Raw genomic sequence first — 23,178 nt, forward strand, 5'->3', positions numbered from 1 at the left:
CCCAGAGAACAACTCCACAGACTCTAAAGCAAAAATCTACAAGGAAAGAAAAAAATGAGACTGCTCTAAAATGCTTTTTTTGGAGGAACTTCCCTATGCATCCCTTCTTGCCATTGGCTGAATATTTCCTCATCAAGTCTAAATGCTCTTAAGCTTATGAAACCAGCTTGCCTGCCCTCAGTTTCTGTTGGAAGAAACCTGTCCTAGGAGTGAGCTATTGCAAGTTAATTATAAAGTTGAAATGAGATATGAGACTCTTGGTTTTTAGCTAAACTGCTTTTCCTCTTTTCAAAAAAGGAAAACATTACAGCAACCGTGTCTGTTTAATGTATGGACAGATATCTAAATTCTTACACATCATGATTCTTGTGGGAGAAACCCTCTGGGGAACTGAGATCATGTTCACAGAACCCAAAAGAATCTGTAAACTGCGGAGATTGGTATGGGCTTAAGAAAAACAAAAGTAGAATATATATCTCGGGAGCTGAGGCCAAAACATTGCTATTTCTTTCAAGGTCCCCCTAGACAGTGCTGGGGAGCAGCCATGGCTAAGAAATACACTGAATGCACCTTTCCTGTCAGTACTCAGCTCCTTTAGGGCAAGGAGATATTTTGAAGCAGGGAGGCAACCCTGAGTTCAAATTTTTCTGTTTGCTTATTTCAACCCTAAATCCTACCCACCCTCCAGGTCTGATAACAACGCCTCATTATTCACTGGGAGATATGCTTAGTCACACCTTGGGTGCAGAGCCGTTGAGTCATTTTGCCATGGGCAGATAAGCCTGTATCTTTTGATATACGAGGAAGAGAAAGAGCAGCAAAAAAGAGAAACCTACCTTTTCCAGCAGTTTCCCTGTTTACCTGTCTGTGGAGAAAGATTAGAATGATAGAATTTTCCAACTGGAAGTTAAGTTTAAATCCCCTGCTTGTACCTCCTAGGCCAGTACTAGGCATGTGGCATTCCCAGCAGTGAGTGGCAGAGAACATATATTTTCCGTGTCCTGACAGCTGCCCCCATCACAGTCCCCCTTCCCAGATGAAGCCTTCAAGGGGTTTCCGAAGCAGGGAACACTGTGGTCCATCCATCCGAGGCCAGTCTTCCGCCTCTGAAAGTGGCCTCATAAGATACAAAATAACATTTTGTGTTTTCTAACCATAGAGTAAAAAGCAAAGTAAAAGAAAGCTATAAAGATGACTTTGTTTAAATGAAAAATGTGGTGGACTCCTGATTGAAGGCAAGATCGAGAATTCATCAGAAATCTGGAGGCCAAGAGAGAGTAGAAAAGAAATGAGGCTTTTGGTGCGAACCTGATGACAGAGACAAGAGAACAACCGAGACAAAGGCTGACCGGGTCAGACAGCCCCTGGGGCTCCTGTGGGCACCCGCAGCAGCCACCTGCAGCTGTCAAGGGCACAGACCCCCACACACACCCTGGCAAGCTTCCCCATCACTCATTCAGCACATGGGGGAGCCCTGCGCCTCAGCCACACCCATGCCCACAGCATGTGCATGGTATGTTTTAGGAACAAATAAAAAAGCCACTCATCCATCAGACAGCCATGACCCTTCCTTGCTGAGAGTGAGATATGTCTGATTTTTCATAGAATATGGAAGGAGTATCCTCGGTCTTGTATGCTTAAATATTTTTTGTTTGGTTAGTTAGTTGTTTGATTCCTTGCTTCCGGTTGCCTTGTTGTAATCAGATGCTTTACCAAGTGCTTCTCAAAAGGCACAAAGTATTTTGTTCTCTGAATAGCTTCAGGCTTAAAAAATTAGAACTAGAGAAGTTTTCAGATCTTCTAAGAATTTGATGGGTAGATTTTAAATTTGGGAGAAGCTCACAGAAACAAAATGGAGTGAATGTCTAAGGTTCTTCTTTTTCTCAAAAGTCCTATTTCTTGATAGTAATATCCAGAAACAGAGTAGCCTGAGAATGCTTCCTGAAGGCAAGGGCTGCCACACAAATGTCTTCCACATCACAGTCCTGACCCACGGGGCTGCCATGTGGTTTACATGGATTAAAGAGAACTGGACCCACCCAACGAGCTACTGTCACAGAATTGTTCCTTTCTGTTTACTCAGCCAAGATATTCTCAGGATAAGAATAAATTTAAAGTTTAGGACTTCTGGTAAAAATATAATCTTCTTAGGTTGTAAAAAGTCTTACAGGCAAAGATTATTTCTCACAAAACTTTATATATCCTACAGCATTTGGTATCCCTGGTGTAAGAAACTGAAAGAGTAAACAAAATCCAAAAGATACAATAGATATTGTGAAAGGGAAAGAAACTGCTCAAAAGGAAAGAACAACTGGAATTGGGGAAAGGTGAAAAGAAGGAAGGAGGAAAATATATATACACACATACACAAGACAGCTAAGATCATTTCATTAGTTCACTGAAAAGAACAGTTAGTGCTTATATTGTTTAATCAATTTTGCATGCCTATATCTGGTAATCTGATTTTGAACACAACAATATGCAACATAGTACCCATTTTTAATTTCCTAGCATCTTGTTTTGAAACTCTCTATTGTTTTTATTGAGTTTTATTCTCTCTTTTTTAAAAAAAGGATAACAAGAGTTAAGCTTTAAAAATACTTGATGAATAAGAACCTGCCTGGCAAGTGTGAGGTCATGAGTTCAATCCCCAGTACAAAAAAAAAAAAATGAAGTCCAGGTAAATGTATGAGTATGTTAATTTATAACCATGAGAGTATACCAGTGTGGTCGCTTGAATACACAAAGCTATAAATGAATACACAAGCAGATAGCACATGCTTGTATTTGTTAGTGAGGTAATGAACAAAAGTGTTTGCTCCCAGCATCCTGCGGCACCAACAAAGTCACAGGCAAGGCTGTGAAAAACAAAAGTAACACACTAGAGCCTCCCCATATGAGAATTAGATCATATAGCACCCCTAATTTCTATGAGTTCTCTGCACCTTACTGGAATCATTAATGCTCTACCGTTAGAACTCAGTTGCCATCCCACAATGCCAATGCTATCAATTCTCTAGGATAGATTAGATCCACAGTCCATACCGTGTACCAACACATTTACCAAATAAGACCAAGACTGGTGGTCAGTGCTTGCAGAATTCTCCCCACAGACAAGCAAAGTTTCTCAGGAGGAAGTCCCTAAACACTCTCTTCTGCCATAGGGAGACAGCTGGTGAAAAGGTTGCCAGAGCCTCCCTTCCTTATGAAAGGGAGAAGATGCTGGCACATTGTGCATGAGCTAACCCTCCTTTTTCAGTAGTTCTCATTGATTACCTCATGACGTCATGCCAAATTGCTCTAGGATGCACACCTTAGAGTGAATGCACACCTTAGAGCTGGCAGTGCTGCTGACGTTGGTTGTTGTTTGAGATGAAAATCTTCCCAATGTGGTTCATTAGAGATCCCTCAAGAGCTCTTAGAGAAGACGGAAATGTCCTTGTCTCGAGAGTCACATTCTTAAGTAACCTCCTGGGACAAGTTATCCCCTGAGATGATTTTGGAGAAGTGTCCCTTTACACATTCTTAACATCGCTGTCAGAAGATGACGCTTTTTGGCTAAGTCTCCAAGTTTGGAAGACACATTCCTTTGGCATGAGCAGCTCCCTGTACCATGACAACAGCCAGAACTCCACCTGTATTTCCAGCGTCCTCAAAGCAACACACTGAGATAGGAACGTAAGGTCTCCAAGACAGTTCTGAGTTTGACCTTTAGCACTGCCCTTCTTTTCAGGCTTGTCCAGTGGCAAGTTACTTCACCGTTAAGCCTCAGATCCTTCAGCTCTAAAATGGAGATAAGATTGTTATCTAGATTGTAGGGTTTTTTTTTTATGTGAACTGAATTGTTTAATGGCTGTCAAATCGTAATAGCTTTGAAGCAAAATTAGGAGCCCACTATGACAACTGGGGCACAACAGAGCTTTTAGTTCTGTTTATACTTTTCAGGAGACTTTGCCTGCAACAGTCTAGGTATCCTTTTTCAGAAGCAAAGTTCTAAATATTTCTCCTGTTTCTTTCCACTTGTAAAGTTCAACTTTGGCTGGGCATTATTAAAGGTTCTCACTGAAGATAAGAATGCCTATCTTCTTTGGATGTAGCCTGTGACCAACCCCCTTACTATTAGAACTGTATCATCTTTAAGCAGCTGCATTTCCACGTGGCTGTTAACTGCTCCCTTGGATGTGAATGGCAGTACCACCTTCACAGGAACTTTATTTCTCCTCTTTAAAAAAAAAAGCGCCTACCAACCAAGATGCCAAAAAAAAAAAATAGTTATTTTCAAGAGATTGGATAAAGAGTTATGGGGTTTTTTTTCCAGTTTATAGTTTTGTATAGATTCTGAAATTTTTGAATAAGTGTCTATTGCTTATATAATCAGAAAAAAAATTTTTGTTTTTTGAATGAAAGAAAAATTATGCCCTTTCCCCCTTCTCGGGCATTGTCTATGAGGATATGATACCTTTATGCTGTAGACTTGACACAAGAAGTCCCTCACAAGTGCAAGGGGCTTCAACACCACTTTGGTCATATCACTCTTGAAGAATAGAAACTCTCCACTAACAGTACAACTTTAGGAGTTAGTATTTCTAGACAGTGACAAAGCCGTCTCACATGTATTAGAACCACTCGATTTCAAGAAACAGAACCCCCACCTGAATTAGCCTCAAAGAGGTTTTTTTAATGCTACGATAGTCCCTCAATCCCAAGGAAAGATGATAGCCAGACCTTAGGAATAGTTGGAGTCCAGAGATCAAATACTGTCAGAAATCTCTATCTCTCTCTTGAGTTTGGTATGCTTGTTATTATTCAGCAGCTTTCTCCCCCTGATAAAAACATAGAATTCTAAGACTATATATTACACTTTGTGTCTAAAATACAAACTTCCTGCATAAGGGTCTCATCTGCCCCGTTTGAGTCAGGTACTCATACTGGAATCATTAACAAGTTAGTCAAGCACTAATTTGTGACATGACAGATCAGGGTCAATAGTGCTATTATAGTGCTATCTCATACCAGCCCACAAGCTGCTCATTGTCTATCTGAATAGTTTTACTCCCAAAACTGAGAATAAATATTTCTAAACTTTATAATAATTTGACATTTCTGTAACACTCATAGAATGCAATTTTATATTCTGTTAAGGCATCAGAAATTAAATCTATGACATCATAAATTAAAATATTTAAGTAGATTGAAAAGCACTGATGAAAACATGGCAGCTCATTCAGGAATCATGGGCTTGAGAGAGAGAGAGGAAGACATACCGAAAAGAGAAAGCGATTGGTATCGAGCACATTATGTGTGTGCCTAGCTCTGCACTTTACCAAACTGACCCACAGTGGGAAACTTCTTCTCTGGGAGACATCAAGGATCGCTTGCCTTCCTTGTAACATTTCATTATACTTGTGGTAGATGTGCTTAGTGACTGTGTTTCTACACTTTGGCTTAAGTTCCTTGAGAGCAGAGATATGTCTAACCTATTAACTATGCCCACTTGTAGGGGCTCAGTGAACAATTATCACAATGAGTCACTGCACTTTAAGATGCAATAGAAACAAAGTTGGATGTACCTGGAGGGGGTCCGTATGGTGGAGTCCAACAGAACCTGCAGCTGCAAATGACTCCTAGAAAGGAGACCACAATAAACTATGGGCATGTTGAAAAGCTTGATATTGATATACTGATTTTTTCTGTAAACATTTGAAACCTACAACTCACGGTGGCCTTAGTAGTTGCTTTTGAAAAGGAACAAAAATAGAATACTGTTGCTATATTATGTACTTTGGCTTTGTTATATGTGACACATTAATACTGATAAAGTGGACACAGCTCTATGAAACTTTGAATTCATATGGAAAGATAGATTTGGATTATAAATCAAAGCTACGTGGTTTTACTCTAAGTTCTATCAGTAACTTGACTGTTACTTTCGACAAATCATTTTCCCCTTCTGGACCCCAGATTATCAAATTGTAAAATGAGGTAACCGAAATAAATAAAGTCCAAGAGTCCTCCCAATCACCCATAATTTTCTCATTCTCTCGACATTTGTATGCATACCCTTCATCAGTCAGAAGACTGTTAGTTTTCCACTTTTCATTTCTCTTCAGGACTTGTTGTTTCTCAGAGGTTCAGTGCTGGTTGTGATTGCTGTTTTATAAACCCAGAGTCTAATGAGTTGTGTTAAGGTTGTCTTATTTGTCTGCTTGTGTCTTCCTTCGCCCCACAGGTAGGTTGCAGGCAGTGCGAGCCCTAATGATCGTGGGGATTGTGCTGGGTGCCATCAGCATCCTAGTGTCCATCTTTGCTCTGAAATGCATCCGCATTGGCGGCATGGATGACTCTGCCAAGGCCAAAATGACATTGACCTCTGGGATCATGTTCATTGTCTCAGGTAAACAAGGGATCGTGCTCTCAAATGTACTTCTAGGAACGTCAAAGTAAAACCATCCCAGTTGAAGAAACATAGCTCCTCCATATTAACGAACATGGTTCAGACTTTTTCATGCTGGGATTCAAGATCTGAGTGTGGAAATCTAATACCGTGCTATAGATCTCTCATGAGTGCTAATGTCCTTCTCAACTGTTACCCCAAATGTAATATAAGAGGATCATATAAGGTAATCATGTAACCAATCCCTGAAAGGCATCTTCTTATTGAGAAAGAAAATGATACAAGCAAAGAGCTCTTGACATCAAAGGATCAAACCCAAAATAGGACTATTTACCCTTGGTCCCTAGATGTATGGGATCTCTCTCTCTCTCTCTCTCTCTCTCTCTCTCTCTCTCTCTCTCTCTCCCTCTCTCTCTCTCCCTCTCTCTCTTTCTCTCTCTCCCTCTCTCTCTCTCTCCCTCTCTCTCTCCCTCTCTCTCTGTCTCTCTCTCTCCCTCTCTCTCGCTCTCTCTCTCTCTTTCTGTCTTCTCTCCTTCCCTCCCTTCCTTCCTATCTCACTCCCCCTCTTCTCTGCCCTGCTTCTGTCCCTCCCTCCCAGAATTCATGAGGTAAGAGATAAGCATCTCAGTCATCATCTGACACATTGTGAGAATTCAATAGTCAATGCTTGATTGACCATTCTGTTTAGGAATGGAATATTCTGCAGCATCCTCACCTAAACTCACTTCTGCATAAATTGCCTTTAAGCTGACTCTGAAGCTTTCTTGTTCTTTGTCAACAGGTGTTTGTGCAATTATTGGCGTGTCCGTGTTTGCCAATATGCTGGTTACCAATTTCTGGATGTCCACAGCTAACATGTACGGCACCATGGGTGGGATGGTACAGACTGTCCAGACGAGGTAACTTTCTAATCTGAATCTCAGTATTCCGTGGTGAATATTGTTGTAAGAATCTGATTAAACATATGTGTCTAATGTGATTGTCAATACCTGAAATAGCAAAAATTTATCAGGGAAAACCGTGCCATATCATATATCAGCAATGATCTATAAATTCATAAACTTCATTTCAGTGAAATATTCTTGGTGATATGGCTTCAGGCTGATCTGACATTTGCACTGAAATACAGTGACAGTTCACAGTATTTATCTAACACTCTTACATAGGCCCCATTGTGGTGGCAATGAAACAAGCACTGTTAGCCAGGCATACAAATGAACATCAGCTACATATACAGTCCATAGTGGGAACCTGGTTAGGAAAAGATAAAAGCTGGAATATAAATGCACTGAGGGTGGCCTAGTGGGGGTAAAATATGTTGTCTCTTCTGTGTACCACTGTGTCTACCTCTCCATCACTAATTCCTTTATTTTGCAAATGTGTTGAGCACATCTTGTGAGTCCAGAAGTGTTCAGAGTACCAGAAATACAGACAAGATTATCCCTCATGAAGGTTACAGTCTAGCACAGGAAGATGCAATCCTCCTACACTTTGGTGACTGGAGTATAATTTTTAAAAGATAGAAAACCAATACTAACTCCTGTATTCATTTAACCATTTCAAATTGATGTATTTGATAGCAAGAAGCAACAGCAAAATCCTGAAGGAGAGAGATCTTGTTCTGGGAGAGCATAGCCCTCTCTATGTAGGGACACTTGGTGTTTCTCCAGCCACACCAACATAAACAGGTGTTATAATGTGATAAATCCATCACTCTTTGGATCCCTGGTCCAATCACCTCTATATTTCTGCTTTCTTCAAGAATGAGGAAATAAATATCCCCATAAACTAGCTGTCCTCATGCTCTGCCATATTCCTCCCATGGTTTATTTGTTACAAAGGCAACATAGAAATAGGCTGACTAACTTATTCCAGTTTACTAAAGACTTTCGCAGTTTGAGCACTAGAATTCCCACATCCTGGGAAATGTCTCCATCATGGAAAAAGCAGAATTGTTGGTCAGTTACTTAAAAAAAAAAAAAAACTCACCCTGTCCAGAATGTCTGGGTGGTGCCTGGTGTCACTACCCTTACTCAGAGGACCCACCCACCAGCACCCAGAGATATCACCTACCACTCTCTCATATCATCCCCTTAAGCAGACAGCTTCAGTCTGTAATTCAGACTGTAAATTCTGAGAGGCCTCTGGATGTCTCTTTCCATGAATGAGCAGCTGCCTGCCCCCTTTTTTCTCATTTTCTCTATCTAGAAATCATACAAGACACCCCAGTTGCCAAGAAAGATTTTGGCAATCCATTTGATGGCACTTTAGTTCTCATGCCTCATTACGTCACAGCTCCTCCTTTACTGTCTTCTCCTCTGTCACTGCAATGTTGCGGGTAACATTGGCCAAGCCTACGCCCCGGGTCAGAGCGGAAAGTTCCTGCGTTCCCAGTACCACTGCCTGCAAGGTGTTTTGTATTAGCCTAAACATCTCGTTTTATAATCTGGATTCATCACCCACTTTTAAAATTAGAAATGCCACAGATCATGTTCCGCTGAAGCAGATCCTGAGAAGAGGATCCTGTAGAAGCGCGTATTAAGGAAAGGGAGGTAGGTTAGGGAGTGGGGAAAACAGAACAGGAAAGGGAAGAGCCAAGTATGAGTGTGATTTCAGATGTGTTTCTGACAGCCTGACCCTGAGAGAAGCCATTGTCAGGTGCAAATTACACCTAAAATTGTCTCTAAACTGAAGACTGAGCTTGCATATTTCCACGCCAGTCACTCTTAGTGTACATGGACCAAAGATTTCCGGGGCTAAAGCAAAGACAGAACTCCAGGGAGACCAGCAAGGGACCACTAGGTAAAGGCAAAAGAAGATAAGCTGGAGAAGAAGCACACGTGTATGGTTAGAGGGGCAAAGAACTATTAATGCCTGTGCAAGCAGATTTCACAATACACACACATACATACACACACACATCCATTTCTCAGCTTCATGTAGAAAAAAGAATCAGATCTGGCAGATCTGGGCTCTCATTCTCATAAAGCATCCTTCTCTGCACTGAGAGGCAGCTGCTCTTTGAGCGAGGACTCACCCTTTCCAATTTACCACACTCCTGCTTCTCTCAAATGGCCCAACTCTGAGTCCATTTATCACATTTATGGAGTTTCTCTCCCTATGTTAGAGTTAAGAAAAGTAAATATTTTCTTATGCCTTGATCACCTCACTTATTTAAGTTTCTTGCCTGTCCCAGGTATGTGTGTTTAAGTTTGCAAACTTTAACCCTGTGTCCCTAAGTTGAGGAGAAGAATCTTGTACCCTTGTTCTCTCTGACCCTCAATTTTCTCATCTGTAAAATGAGAATGATGAATATTATTACAGTGGCTATTAGGGAAAGTAAATGAGATGATGATGAAAAAGTACTTATAAAAATACCATCAAGAGCTCAATAAATGGTAACAAGTATTGTTGCATCAATATCATGATACAGCCTCTCACCAATCTTTAGGGACATTGAGGACGGGGCTCTGTCTGTGTCTGGGCAGAGAGACCAGTCCTACCTCCAGTAAAGTCATCCAGGGCCCAGGAAGGAGTCTGCTCAGTCTCGGGTCTCGCTGGGTAGGACTGATGAGGAATGGGGTTCTTCATTCCAAGGCAGTAACCTCAAACCAAATGTCTGTCTTTTTCCTAGCACAAAAGAAATAAAAATTGTATACATATAAATTTTCTCCCAAACTTTTTCAAAGACTGAGCTCAGTCAACTAGTTCTCTACACATTACACTTGATCATAGTCTTGCACTGTTAATTTTAATCATACTATAATGTATGTACCTTTTAAGTACATCCAAAGTAACATGTTTTCTTTGGCTGCGGAGGTCTGCACACATGGCTGTCTTCCTACTGCCAGCATAATATTCTCAGTTCGTATAGTACACCTAAAAAGTAAGTGATTTGTGGTGTTCTGCAGACAGTAACTACAGTCTTAGAGAACACAAAGGAGACCTCTAAGGGGCACCATCTACTGTTCTAGGCTCTTTTCTGCTGGCCTTTTGCAGATGGAGGTCGTTTCTAACCAGCATCAAGTACTTACATTCTAATAGCTTTTAGTCCCTGAGATACCTCTCTGCACCATCCAAAGTGTCTATTTGGGATCACAGTTATTTTATTTTCATATTTTGTTCTCCATCCTGTTCTGAATTAAGGGAGTCCCAGGAGAGACATCTCACATAGAGCAAAGGCATCAGCTTCAGTGTCAGACGCTCTCAGTGTCAGGTTGGAACACCAGTGCAGGCTAGAATAGGAAGCATCTCTGCCTGTCTTACTCATCCCTATACTCAATGCCAGGGCAGTGGTAAGCACACAGTAGGACTGCAATATATAGTTGTTTTATTCTGTTTTTGTTTTTTGTTTTTTGTACCAGGCATCAAACTCAGGGCCTTGTGCTTACCAGGCAGGTGCTATACTGCTGAGCTACATCCCTGACCCAAACAATATCCAGTTTTTAAACAAAAGAGTAAATGAAAGAATGAGTGGTCACTTCCAACTTACTTCTTCTTCAAGATAATACTCTTACCTGTGATAGCAAGGTGTATTTGACAGCTTCCATTAATTACTATAATGAAATATCTGAAATCATTAACTTATAAAGAGAAAGGGTGTATTTTGGCTCACAGTTTTGGAGATTTGAGACTCATGTCTGGAAGACTCATTGCTTTGGACCTCTAATGAGAGTGTCATATGGCAAGGAGTGTATGATGGCAGCAAGCTACTCACCTCACGACCAGTAAGCAGAAAAGAAAGAAATAAGGGACCAGGATGCCCTAATTCTTTTCTAAAGCACATCCCACCCCCTCATCCCCACACACACAATGATCAGAAACACTCCCACTAAGACCCACTTCCTAAAGGTTCGGCCACCTTCAACCTTCAACACCCAGGCCTTTGGGAGATACTCAATGCCTAGACTATATCCAAGGAATTACCTCAGAAGAGACAAGAAGAGGTAATGTGAATGCTTCTTGGCCCAGTGAGGACTCAAAGAACTAAAAGTTCTTCAAGAATAGTAACTTGAGACAGATTTCTTATTTAGGAAATGTCTCTTACCAAGTCTTCTAGGCCTTTCTCTTTTGCCCATAGAAGGAAGTATTTTTAAAGGGAGGACAGGGAAGATGGACATGACGGGGAGCCTGAAGAACTGAGTTCACTACATTCACAGCCGCCAATTTTCCCCTCAGGTACACCTTTGGTTCAGCTCTGTTCGTGGGCTGGGTTGCTGGAGGCCTCACACTAGTTGGGGGTGTGTTGATGTGCATTGCCTGCCGAGGTCTGGTACCTGAGCAAACCAAGTAAGTCTTCCAGCTCCATGCAATCAGACACTTCATTTGTTCAGAGTCCATTTTAATGTGTTTGGAAGAACTTTATTGACTAAAGGTCCATTGAACGTTTCCATGTCTGGGGAATATAAAAAACAGAACAGCAAAATGTCAACATGGCAAGATTAGTAGTGACACTATTTGAAAGAAAAAAGAAATATTCCTCAGTTCCTTCTAGCTCCAAAGTTCTGAACTCAGTCATTCTCAGTTGGGAGACATTTTGCCCTTTCACCACTTTCCAGCATATTTGACAATGTCTGAAGTTAATTTTGTTGGTTGCAACTTTGGTAAGGGGTAGAGGAAGTTGATATTGGCATCTAGTACAGGGTACAGGGTAAGGATGCTACTAAATATCCTACAGTATACAGGACAGTCCCTCATAGAAAAGGAATATCCATTCCAAAATGCCACTGGTAAGGGTGTTACAAAACCATGTTATAACTCCACAAGTGGACCTAGAGTTTGCAGAGCAAGTTCCAGTGTGACTCTACTGCTAACTGGTCCTCTGATCTCCAGCAGGTTATCTGTCCCCTCAAGGCCTCTGTCTTAGTCCACTTGGGCTGCTATAACAAAATACCACAGAATGGATAATTTGTATACAATAAAATTGTATTTCTTATGGTTCTGGAGGTTGAGAAGCCTAAGACCCAAGATGCTGGCAGGTTAGGTATCTTAGTGAGGGCCCAATCTCCACTTCCAAGATGTGCCTTGGTGCTGTATTCCCTGGAGAAGAAAAACACTGGCATCACATGGCAGAGAGATAGGGACAGAGGATGCTCTCTTCAACCTTGAGACCTTTCCTAAAGCACTAATTGCCCATGACACAATCACTTTCAAATCATAGCAACCATACATTACCCATAAAATAAGCAAACTAAGGGAGATAAGTTGTACATAAGTACCTTCCAGCTTATGAATTCTGTGATTCTTTGGCAATACAATGTTTCCTGGGAAATTATTCTTAGTTTCCTTATTTTTTAACTGACTAACAGAGAGAATTCACTAATTATGAACTACCAGCTCAGTGAAGCTCTAATATGAAAGCAAGAAATTCTGCTTGATGCAGAGGCAGAAATCTAGTGTCTTAAAGGACAGGCTGAACAACCATCTTGGTTTTCCCAGGACTAATGGCCTGCCAAGGACACTGGATTTTCATGCTAAAATTGAAATTATCCAGAGTAAATGGGGAGATTGGTCCACCTGCTAAGGACAGCTGTGTTCATGGAACATTTCTTTTCCCTCAGCTACCGAGCCGTGTCTTACCACACCTCAGGTCACAATGTTGCCTACAACCCTAAAGGCTTCAAGGCCAGCACTGGCTTTGGATCTCCTACCAAGACCAAGAAGATATATGACGGGGGTGCCCATACGGAAGATGAGGGACAGTCGCATCCTTCCAAGTACGACTATGTGTAATGCTCCAAGAACCTTGGGCATATGCAGAAGAAACTCTTCCTCAGAGAGAGCTCACCCAAAAAAAAGGAGGTTTTACTTGACTTTTTTTTGCTTTTAACTTACAGTTGGAAGTTAGTAAGGCCTTGATTTCATCTGCAGCGAGACCAGATGGTCTTGGCCACATATGTGTCTCTGTCTCTAAATATTCCACCACAAGACAACTGAGTTATCATTTATGAATTAGAAGTTATGTGGCTCATGTTTTATAATTCTGTGTCTTTTTTAAAATAACTCTTTTAATCTGCTGTAGAATGTGGTTTGCCTTCCTGACACTTTGATGATTTAAACAGTCTTTCTCCTCCTTCTATTTAATGAATGCATTGATGATCTATTTCCTAGCTTATGCCAAAGGAAATTTTTGAAAGGAAAGGAAGCAAGTAGATCAAAAGACATTATTTTCTGCTATTTGATTTTTTTCCTGTCTTCATCTTCAACTTGACTACTAATAAATACTAATTGGAGAAAAAAATGAAAGAGGAAAGATATTTTTACTTTCTCCAGTCCATTATACGAGGTTTTTTTTTTTTTAATGTTATGATCTTAAAAGTTACTGGACCAAAGTGATTTTCAGTGAGGCAACCAAGCCTTTCTGGTTCCGTTGACATCTGCTGAATTCCAGCAAGCCTGCCCCAGGGGTTTCCTGGGCTCTGCACTGGAGACTCACCTTCTGGGACAAGTCAGAAATGGTCCCCACTGGAATGATAAAAGGATTTTTTTTTTTTTTTTGGTAATCTAAGTCCCAACTATATGTTAGAATAAGTAATGTATTAGAAAACTGATATACTAAATCTGTGTCACCCTTAAAAATATAGATAAAAGAAAATGAAAAATTTTGTCTTTGATATTGTCTGTATTTCACTTTGTAAAGTCACACATAAGTCCAAATTCTACAAAAAGCTTCCTGACCCCAATTCTTTCCTTTTGAGGTTTCCATGATTCTGACTACAAATAAAAATGAGTACAACCCAGCTTTAAAAAAAAAAGAAAGAAAGAAAAGAAATACAGCAAGCCCTCAGAAAGTTGGTTAAAAACCAGTTCTTTTTAAAAATGGTAAGCCTAAATTTAACCTTATATTTTCACTCATGCTACAGGTCACTGCCAGTTGACAGCAGCCTCTGACACCATGCTTAGTTTTGTAACTCTTGACAGCTGTCTCCCTCACCAGATTCACCTAGAATAGGTAGAACAGTGGATGTATAGGCCAAATCAAAAGTTCTTTGCAGTCACATGCCTTCCCTGGGTTTGTTTACTATTGTTTGTAACAGAAAACCTCAATTCCTTCCTGTACATAAGAATTTCTTCTCACCACCAAAGCCAGAATAGGCTCCATGGGAAACGGAGGTGGGGGCAGTCTCTTAAAACTACCAAACTAGGCTAAGGAATTATCTCAGCAGCATAAGCACCTTCTTAGCAAGCATGAGGTTGTGAGTTCCAATCCCTAGTACAAAAAAAAAAAAAATCCTGCCAAACCAGAGAGCAGCAGCAATACTATGAGACTGTCCATCTGGTTATTATTGGGGGGTAGGAGAGCCCTTACATCAATAGTATATATGAAATCAGCCCAGAGGGCTTGGTAAATATTCAAAGGAGGTCTTCAGGCTGAACAATGTTTTGATAAACACTAGATTGTGATTCACTGAGCAGTAGGAGCTATGTCCACCAAAACCAGAGAAGTAAACTCAGAGATTTTCACATTTCTGCACTTTTATGCAGTTTTGACAGGGCACTCAAGGAATTTATTGGCTGAGGTAGGGTAAAAAATAAACAGATAAATAATTTTAGGGAAAAAGTGAAAGATAAGCCATCTAGAGCTCAGATTGTTAAGAGTTCTCAGGAACTGAGTGGAGGCTTCCTTTGAGTTGAAGACCATGAGCAAAATGAGTTTTATCCCCACACACACCGCCCATCAGAAATTTCCTGGCCAGATCTGAGGCAGTGAGGCTCAGCTGAGTTTCTTATTAGCACATGTGTATCAACATTCATTGTTTAAAAGTCTCTACATCATTAGATTGCGCTTTATAATGTTTCATTGTTATTCTCTTATTGTATATGCATTGAGTATTAACTTGTATGTTTTGGTAATTATTAAAAGCACTGCTTTCTTCCATTCTAATGGCTTCTGTTCTTTTTCATAAGCTTTAGGAAGTGCAAATGGAAGTCTGAGAACCTCAGAGCTAAATATATCTTCCCAGGAGTAATTCTGCCTACAAAACGTGTTTTCTCAGCTCCAGCCTGGGTACCTGGTGGCCATCAGGACCCAGCCCTGTTAGTGTTTTCTGAAAGTTTGGAAATCTTAATGTCAGGGATTCCCAGGGGCTTAGAGTCCAAGGACTAGTTTAGTCTGTCTAACCTTGAATATACCTGCCTGAAGTGTCATTGCCCTGTCCTTGCAATATTGCCAAGCATTGGATTGAGTAGCTCAAAAAGCTGTACCCATTAAGTCTATACCAGGCTATCGAAACAGCATGAGCTACAAAATTAGAATGGCACAAGTTCAATTCCAGGTCACATCATTTCCTAGATGGTAACTAAAAACAAAGTATTTATCCTTTCCAAGTCTTACTTTCCCCATCTATAAAACAAGGATAATGAAATAATACAAGTAAAAAGATTGACTTAAGTAATGGATATACAACTTGTGCAACTTTAAGACAAACAAGAGAATTTACACAACTCTTATATAACTGAGACATCTAATGCCTAGCTGGCTTCAGGCACAGCTGGATCAAAGAATATGATCAAGACACTATTTTTCTCTGCCTATAGCTCAGTTTTGCCTTCCTTTCTATTGGTTCGCTTTGTAAAAATACTTTACCACAGGGTCCCAGTACTAGTTGCTCATATTTCCAAGTGTAAAGTCACATGTCAGAGGGAACCTGGTCAAAAGGAAGCATCTGTTTACTAACATGTATAGGAAAAAAAGATAGCAATAAAATGCACTGGACTATTTGAGCCGTGTCTCATTCTTAACCTCTTTTTACAGCCAAAGCATCCGCAGCTAACTTGACCAGTCTGGGTCCCCCAGTCTATTTGTTATACACCACCACCATTCTAGGGCTTCAGAGTCCTTAGAAAACAGGCAGACTCATTGTTTTGTTTAATGTTTTTCTTTCTTTGGTCAATCTTTAACTTACAAGAAAAGCTTCAGAGTTCTAAGTTATCAATGAATTATCAAAGTGTGTATAATATACAAAGAAAGATTTAATATATTTCTCTAGTTTTCAAAGAAAATGATTATTAAAACTTAATAATGTGAAGGAAAATATTTACATTCAATTTTAAACAATATTAGAAAATTGGTTAGTTAAGATTATCCTCTGATTAGAGTTGGCGTTCACTGGGAAAGCACATGCCAACCAGGTACAATGAATGCCCTGGGGTCAGTCTCCACAGAAAGAAAGAAAAGAGAATGAGAGAAAAAGAGTAAGAGGAGGGAGAGAGAGACAGAAAAAGAGAGAGAGAGACAGAGAGAGAGAGAGACAGAGAGAGAGAACAAGAGAAGAGAAGGAGGGAAGAGGAGGGGAAGAGAAAGAAAAATTGTGCTCAGTTTTGTAATTTAGTGTTATTCAAACTTAGATTTCCTAAAATTTAGGAGCATTTCTCTGCAAAGACAGAAGTAAATAGGGACTGGGGGTTTAGATCAGCGGCATAAGCGCCTGCCTTGCAAGCAGGCAGTCGTGAGTTCGATCCCTGGTACCAATAAAAACGAAAAAGACCAAAAAAAAAAAAAAAAAAAAAAGACAGAACTAAATGAGTCAAGCCACAAGTACATGCTCACAGTATGAGTCACCACTGTTATGCATAAAAATCCCTGGGAGTTTCCTGTAGCTGACCACAGAGTATGTTATCTTAAGGTCAAGAAAAAGGGGCTTAAATAATCTTTCAATGGGATGCCCACTTCTTCTGCCTTTCTCTTGGGTAGTATTGAGCCTCCTCCTTCTTCCACATGACATTCTGCAGGATCAACCACTACAATTTTTGCCAAAATGCCCGGTGTATCAGGATTGATACAACCCACTACAGAAAGCCCTGGGCCTGGGATCCACTGCACTTCTGTCCTGACTTTATTGCCAACAAATTGCATGACTCTGCAGGATCAACTAAAATGATTCATTAAGATGTTTTCATTATTTTTTCTGTATTGAGTTCTCATAATTCATACTGTGCTTAGTGCTTCACATCTCTTATCTCTAATGCTCCAACAAACCTGATCTCGCCTGCACTAGCCTCCAATCTATTACCAGAGAGGCCCAAAGCCTCCAAACACTCGTTAGGAATCAAGCCATACCCACAGAAACTCACAGCGTCACACTCACTCATACACGCACGCACGCATGCACACACACATGCACAGTCTCAGATTTCAGGATTCTCATCAGGGATTGTCATTTCTGTGGTTTTCTAATCTTAAGCATTTGCATATGCCTCTGGACTGTTGAAATATTTCATTCCTCCCAGTTGAAACCAGCCTGATTTTTTCATACCTCCCAATTCACAGTTAAAAGGAAATTGGTTATTCTTTTCACAATATCAGAAGTAAATGTGAAATAAATATGCAGGGTGTAAAGAACTGACGATAAAAGGAAAGTTTCCTTGTGGTTTAATGTGAAATGTAAAAATTATGCCATATGAACAAAATGTCAGTGAAATGCTTCAAGTTCATTCAAATTCTATTCTGGAGCTAGGGCATTTAATTTAGATATCAAAAAAGTGTCATTTTAGTGATAGTTTTTAGTATGCAGACCACCACAATATCCAATACTAAAGGCAACTAATACCTAATGACCAAATAAGATAAAATTTCTGGGTCTCTTGGCTACAGAGGGTTGCAAAAGAAATCACAGACTTCTTCCTTAGAGAAACATCAAGGGAAAATGGGTCCAAAGAGCATATAAGTCTCTTCCTCAAAAAAAAACATTCGACTTTATCCTATTTCTTAACTTAGATTTCTGTGAGAATATAAAAATAATAGTATATGGAAGAAACCAAAAAATATTTGTCCTTTAATCTAGCAATTCTACTTCTTATGTCTTCCAAAGAAACAATACATATTTATGTCCAAAGGTATATGCCAATTGTTTAAAATAATGTAACTGAATCAACTTAAAAATCTGAGATTTAACCATTCACGAACCAATAGTAAAAAGAAAGCTACACCAAGAAGGAAGCTGAGCCTGGGAACAAGCACCATGTGTGGGCTGCGGCTAGACATAGACAGACAGACCCAAGTCCCTTCATCACATGGGTTGGCAAACAAGGAGTACCAACCCGACCTTCCCACCCCCACCATAAGCCACCAGCTTATCCAGAGAAACACATGTGATGAGAGAAATGCAATTGGATGCCTGTGGTGCTTTGGTGTTTTACTAACACTGCAGATCTAGGACCAGTAGTCTGATCATGGGTTAGGAGGATAGTGGTACTCAGTGTGGCATCTAGGGAATCTCCTTCTGAGGGTTGCAGCCATTGGTCTTGTTTTGGAAGTTCTACATCTTTTCCATTGTTTTGTTAGGTTGGGTTTTAGTTTCTTTTGTTTTGTTTGATTATGTCAAATCCGATGACAGGAGCAGCTATTTCAAAGATAGCAAGATATGACAATAGCAATTTTGAATTTACTATTGGCTTGTTTGGAAGTCCTTTATTGCATTCATTGTTTTGCTTTTGTTTCTATTCTATTCTGTTCTGTTTGATTTTTACTATGTCTGAAGTTATCTGCAGCTATTCTAAAGACACCAAAAGGCATTATGGTAACTATTGCTGATTTTGTAATATTTTGAAGTCTTGTATCTCTTACACTGGTTTGTTTTGATTTGGTTTTATTCTTTTTATCCTCTTTAAAATAAAATACAGTAATTTTTTTAAAATTTGAGACATAATAGTTTTGTTAAATAAGTAAACTAACATATAGCTCTTAAAATTATAAATATTTTTTCTAATGTTGGCTGTAATTAAAGAATACATTTAAAATGCCCTGGAATTAAATCTATTCTGAAAACAAATTTTAAATTGCTGCTTTGGCTAGAGATATTATATTTTTCTTCTTTATTTATACATTGTAGTGTTTTCCATATTGCCTTCAATGGGAATATTTTACATCTAGAGAAAAATAAAATTTAAAAACTGAGGGCAAAATTTTAAAAAATGGAAAATCCACCTCAGGCAGCTTGGAAGAAGGAAGTATTACATCATGGCTGAGTAGAGCTCTCTTTATTCTGACCAATAACATAAGATGGTCATAAATCCAGAATCTGGCCACCGATGAGTTGTTTTAGCATTCTTTTACCTTGGTGACCCTTCATCATTCATTTTTCCATTATCCATTCCATTCACCTCTCAAGGTGGAAGAGCAGAAGACTGGCCCCCCACTGTTGACAGAGACCAGAAAGGAGGAAGGACATGCTCAAAGCTCTTGCTAAGGCCAGAACAAGGACTAAGTGTCACGCCCAGTTCAGTTTTTGCTTGCTCCACAAAACCACAGACCCTCACTTCCATCCCAGGGGCCTCCCCAGTTCCCAGCTCCATTTACTGGCCAGGAAATTCAGCGAGAAAGAGCAAGGATAGGCTTACTTCAGGACGGGTAGCCTAATGTTGGCACGCGGTCACCTGTGGTGGTTCATTGATTAACTGTCAGCTTTTGTGGGGAATGCCCAGCTTAACTGAGTCATGGTTCTGGGCATGGAAGAGCCACTTTAACGGTATAAAAGGAGAATGGGAAAGAAGGGTTTCAGCTGCTTTTCCTCAGGGGAGTAGCTGTTCTTGTTGGAGGAACTCTGGTCCTTGCCAGAGCCAAGGATGACTACTCTTCTCTTTGGAGGAACTTCAGTCTTCACCTTTGCCTTCGGGGTCATCTCCTGGCTTTCAGATCAGACTCTTCAGTTTCCAGCACCAGCCCTTCAGCCTGCCAGGGCAGACTCATTAGCGTCTAGCACTGACCCTTCGACCTCTTGGCATAGACCCCTCAGACTTGCATCATGGATCCTTAGACCTCCTGATATGAATTCCTTTAGTACACTTAAGTGTGTTTCAGGTCTTTGGTTGGAGCCTTTGGATCTCCAGCATGTGGCCAGATCTCTTGCACTCTCCTATATTTGACGCTGTGGGCAGCCATTATAGGCCAGTCTTGTAAATATCTGTGCACTGCATTGAATCCTTCAAAGTATGCACAGTCTTTGGAGACTTGCCCCAGCCCTGCAAGCTCTGGTAAGCATTAAGACACACCTGTGTGTGGAAAGAACCAGAGTATCTACTTAGTGTTTACTGTGGAACTCATGAACCTGCATCTGATAAAGAAGAGACTCAGTGTGAGCTGGGAACAGGATATCTTGTATCTAAAGAGGACTTTAAAGACCTCAATGAGTTTCTCAAACTTTCTGAAAGATCATCTCGAATCAGTCGGTGTGTTACCATTAAACTATATTCAGAGATGTTTGGAATTGGCAGAAGCATAGCTTTTTTAAAATTTGGTGTAGCAAAACTTCAAAAACCCAGGCTTATCTGAAAATGAAAGCACCTGACTCCTTGAACAGACATTAGAAATAAAGAGAAAAGCATTGAAGGCAGAAAGAGATGATGACAAATGATCACTCTAAGCTTCTAAAAAATGCAGATAATTATAAACATTAAGATTATGGTCATTATCATTTATTGAGAATCTACAAATTCCTGAACATAGTTCAGGCCCTTTTTGTACACCCAGCCCCTAAACTGACCCCATTAGACAAATATTATCTGTTTTACTGGAGAAAAAACCAAGGTTCAAAAAGATCACATACCTTGCCAAAGGAAGGTGATGACTTCCCAGTTTGTCTAGGGCTGTCCCAGGTTAGCACTGAGAGTCTTGCATTCTAGGAGATGTTTCTAGTGGAAGCAAACCAAGACCCCAGTGCCAAGGCCACGCAGCTAATGAACACAGAAGCATGCCATCTCACCATCTCCTCACTATGGCAGACAGAATACCACTAAATGGGCAAAATAAATTGTACATATATAAAATATGAAAGAAAAAGGGTAGGAAAAAGAACAAACACACATAAACACAAAAAGTTCACGTAAATATACTTTTAATTTTTTTGCCTGTGAGGTCAAGAAGTGTAATACTTAAAACAACCTACATAAAATTTCAAGTTTTAATTCTCTAGTTTCAGAAATTTTGAACAAAAGCATGTGCATTGTAAATAGTGCACAAACAGATGATGAGAATAATGGCATGGGACACTGGACCACCTGGTCCCTCTTGACCAGACTCAGCCACTGCAAAGGTTTTAGTGTGCTCTGTGAAACTGTATTCTCAGAGGCTTCCAGTCTAAAGGGGACTGTGGTGTGATGCCACCCACAAAGGTAGGGAAATCCTCAGGACACTCAAAGTGGTAGAAGAAATACCTGTTCATCCCCCACCAAAGTGGTAGCAACCAAAAACTACCCACACTTTGCTAGGCGAGGTTCCTTTCATCCTAGAAACACCTAATGCTTCCCCAACGGTGTCTGGAATTCAGGTTTGTCACCATCAGCACTGAGAGCTTTCTCACTCATTTCCTAAGTGGAATTGGATGTGATCTGCTCACTTGGGTTTCAGGTTTTTGACTGGTCTAGGCTTTCCCCGTAGTCAAAGCTGCCACCTTAGACTTCATTGACAATAAAAGCTTATTTATTTTGTTCAATGGGCCAACTTGAACTTTCTCTAAAGAATTTCTTAAAAGGTAATATATCAAACTTTGCCACCCATACTTACTCCCCAAGAAGGGAGGTGGTCGTAGCAATGCCTCTGGTAAAGAGGATGGTATCAGATTGAAGGATAAATAAAATACCACAATGGGCATAGGGTGCCACGTCAGCCAGAAGCTCCTCATGATGCTGGAAGTGTTTGCCCAAGTCTTAAGAGTTAGGCATAATTGAAAGAGCACAAGGGAGACAAAAATTTCCAATGGCCAACAAATTATGTTGAGGGGCAGGGTTGGAGTCAGAATGTAGTAGAGGCATTTTGAAAGTCAACAGTGAATGGATGTGTGTGTCCTCCTGTGAGGGCTGCCAGAATCCTCCTACCAGGAACTTTTGTTCAGAAAGCCCAGGCCCCACTCAGCAGCAAAGGAACAGAGCCAGTGAGGTACCCAAAAGGAAGTTCACAGGAGTTTGCTGGCATCAAATGGCCCTCACAGCCCCCTGGTAACAAGCACCCAGACTCTACCTGCTCACTCTCTGTGACCTAGTCGCCTTTTAGGACTTCTTAGGAGCCTACCAGAAGGAGATCATCTTTATCCCAAAGAAGGCCAGTGCGGGGTTATTTTCAATTTTGTAAAACTAGAAAAATGGGAAAGTTATTTACTTCTAAAGACCAGGAGGAATTAAGCAATGCAGTACTATAATATGAAGGAGAAAATAAAGTTGATGGTTAAGAAATCTTCACAATAGATAAATTCTCATCCTTTTCACATGAAAAGATAATATTCATTATTATAAATATAATATGATCCAAATCATAGAAAAATTAAAGAAATAAAGAAGAAATGCACCAAACCATCCATTGTTCTTTATGTCCTGAGACTGGGATGAGATTGTATTTTAGCCTCCCTGGGAAAGCTGCAAACCTAGCACACGCAGACACAGCAAACTGAGATCACTGCAAGAAGGTGGAGAGAAACTCTGTCTTCAGTGGTCTAGAGACACTGAACAGAAATGTGCTACAAACTGTGGACCAAAGATAAACAAAGAACCACTTGTGAGCAAGATGAGCTCAGAATTTTACATTCTAAGAGGAATTTTTTGATCTTTAATCTCTACTTCACCATGTTTGTCTTGACTTGTAGATTCTGCATGACAGAAATTATTACAAAAACTTGACTCAGATTCCAGGATGGTTTGGTAAGGTTCTTTCACACTAACTTCCTTGCAAATAAAAAATATAAACTCCTCTATACAAAATGCTAAAAAAAACTATATGAGGCCAGTAAATGGTAAAGAAAGACAGGGATAATCTGGAGGGTAGTTCACATACATGTAGAGGGAGGGAGACACACACA

At 40.2% G+C, this 23,178-nt stretch overlaps 1 protein-coding gene across 2 annotated transcripts in view; it reads left to right on the top strand.

Moving 5' to 3' along the window:
• The window catches only part of Cldn18 (claudin 18), a 29,484-nt gene extending 14,212 nt beyond the window's left edge, over positions 1-15,272 (top strand). For both annotated transcript variants that reach the window (XM_003476742.3, XM_003476741.4), the window contains exons 2-5: positions 6,230-6,394; positions 7,176-7,293; positions 11,573-11,683; positions 12,955-15,272. In XM_003476742.3, coding sequence (XP_003476790.1) covers positions 6,230-6,394; positions 7,176-7,293; positions 11,573-11,683; positions 12,955-13,126 — 566 coding nt within the window. In that variant the 3' untranslated portion in view covers positions 13,127-15,272. The remainder of the gene's footprint in view (positions 1-6,229; positions 6,395-7,175; positions 7,294-11,572; positions 11,684-12,954) is intronic.
• Positions 15,273-23,178: the final 7,906 nt, after the last annotated feature.

This window comes from Cavia porcellus, unplaced genomic scaffold (assembly GCF_034190915.1).
Source record: "Cavia porcellus strain 051 isolate PalLab524CR breed Dunkin Hartley unplaced genomic scaffold, mCavPor4.1 scaffold_5, whole genome shotgun sequence".
Lineage (NCBI taxonomy): Eukaryota > Metazoa > Chordata > Mammalia > Rodentia > Caviidae > Cavia > Cavia porcellus.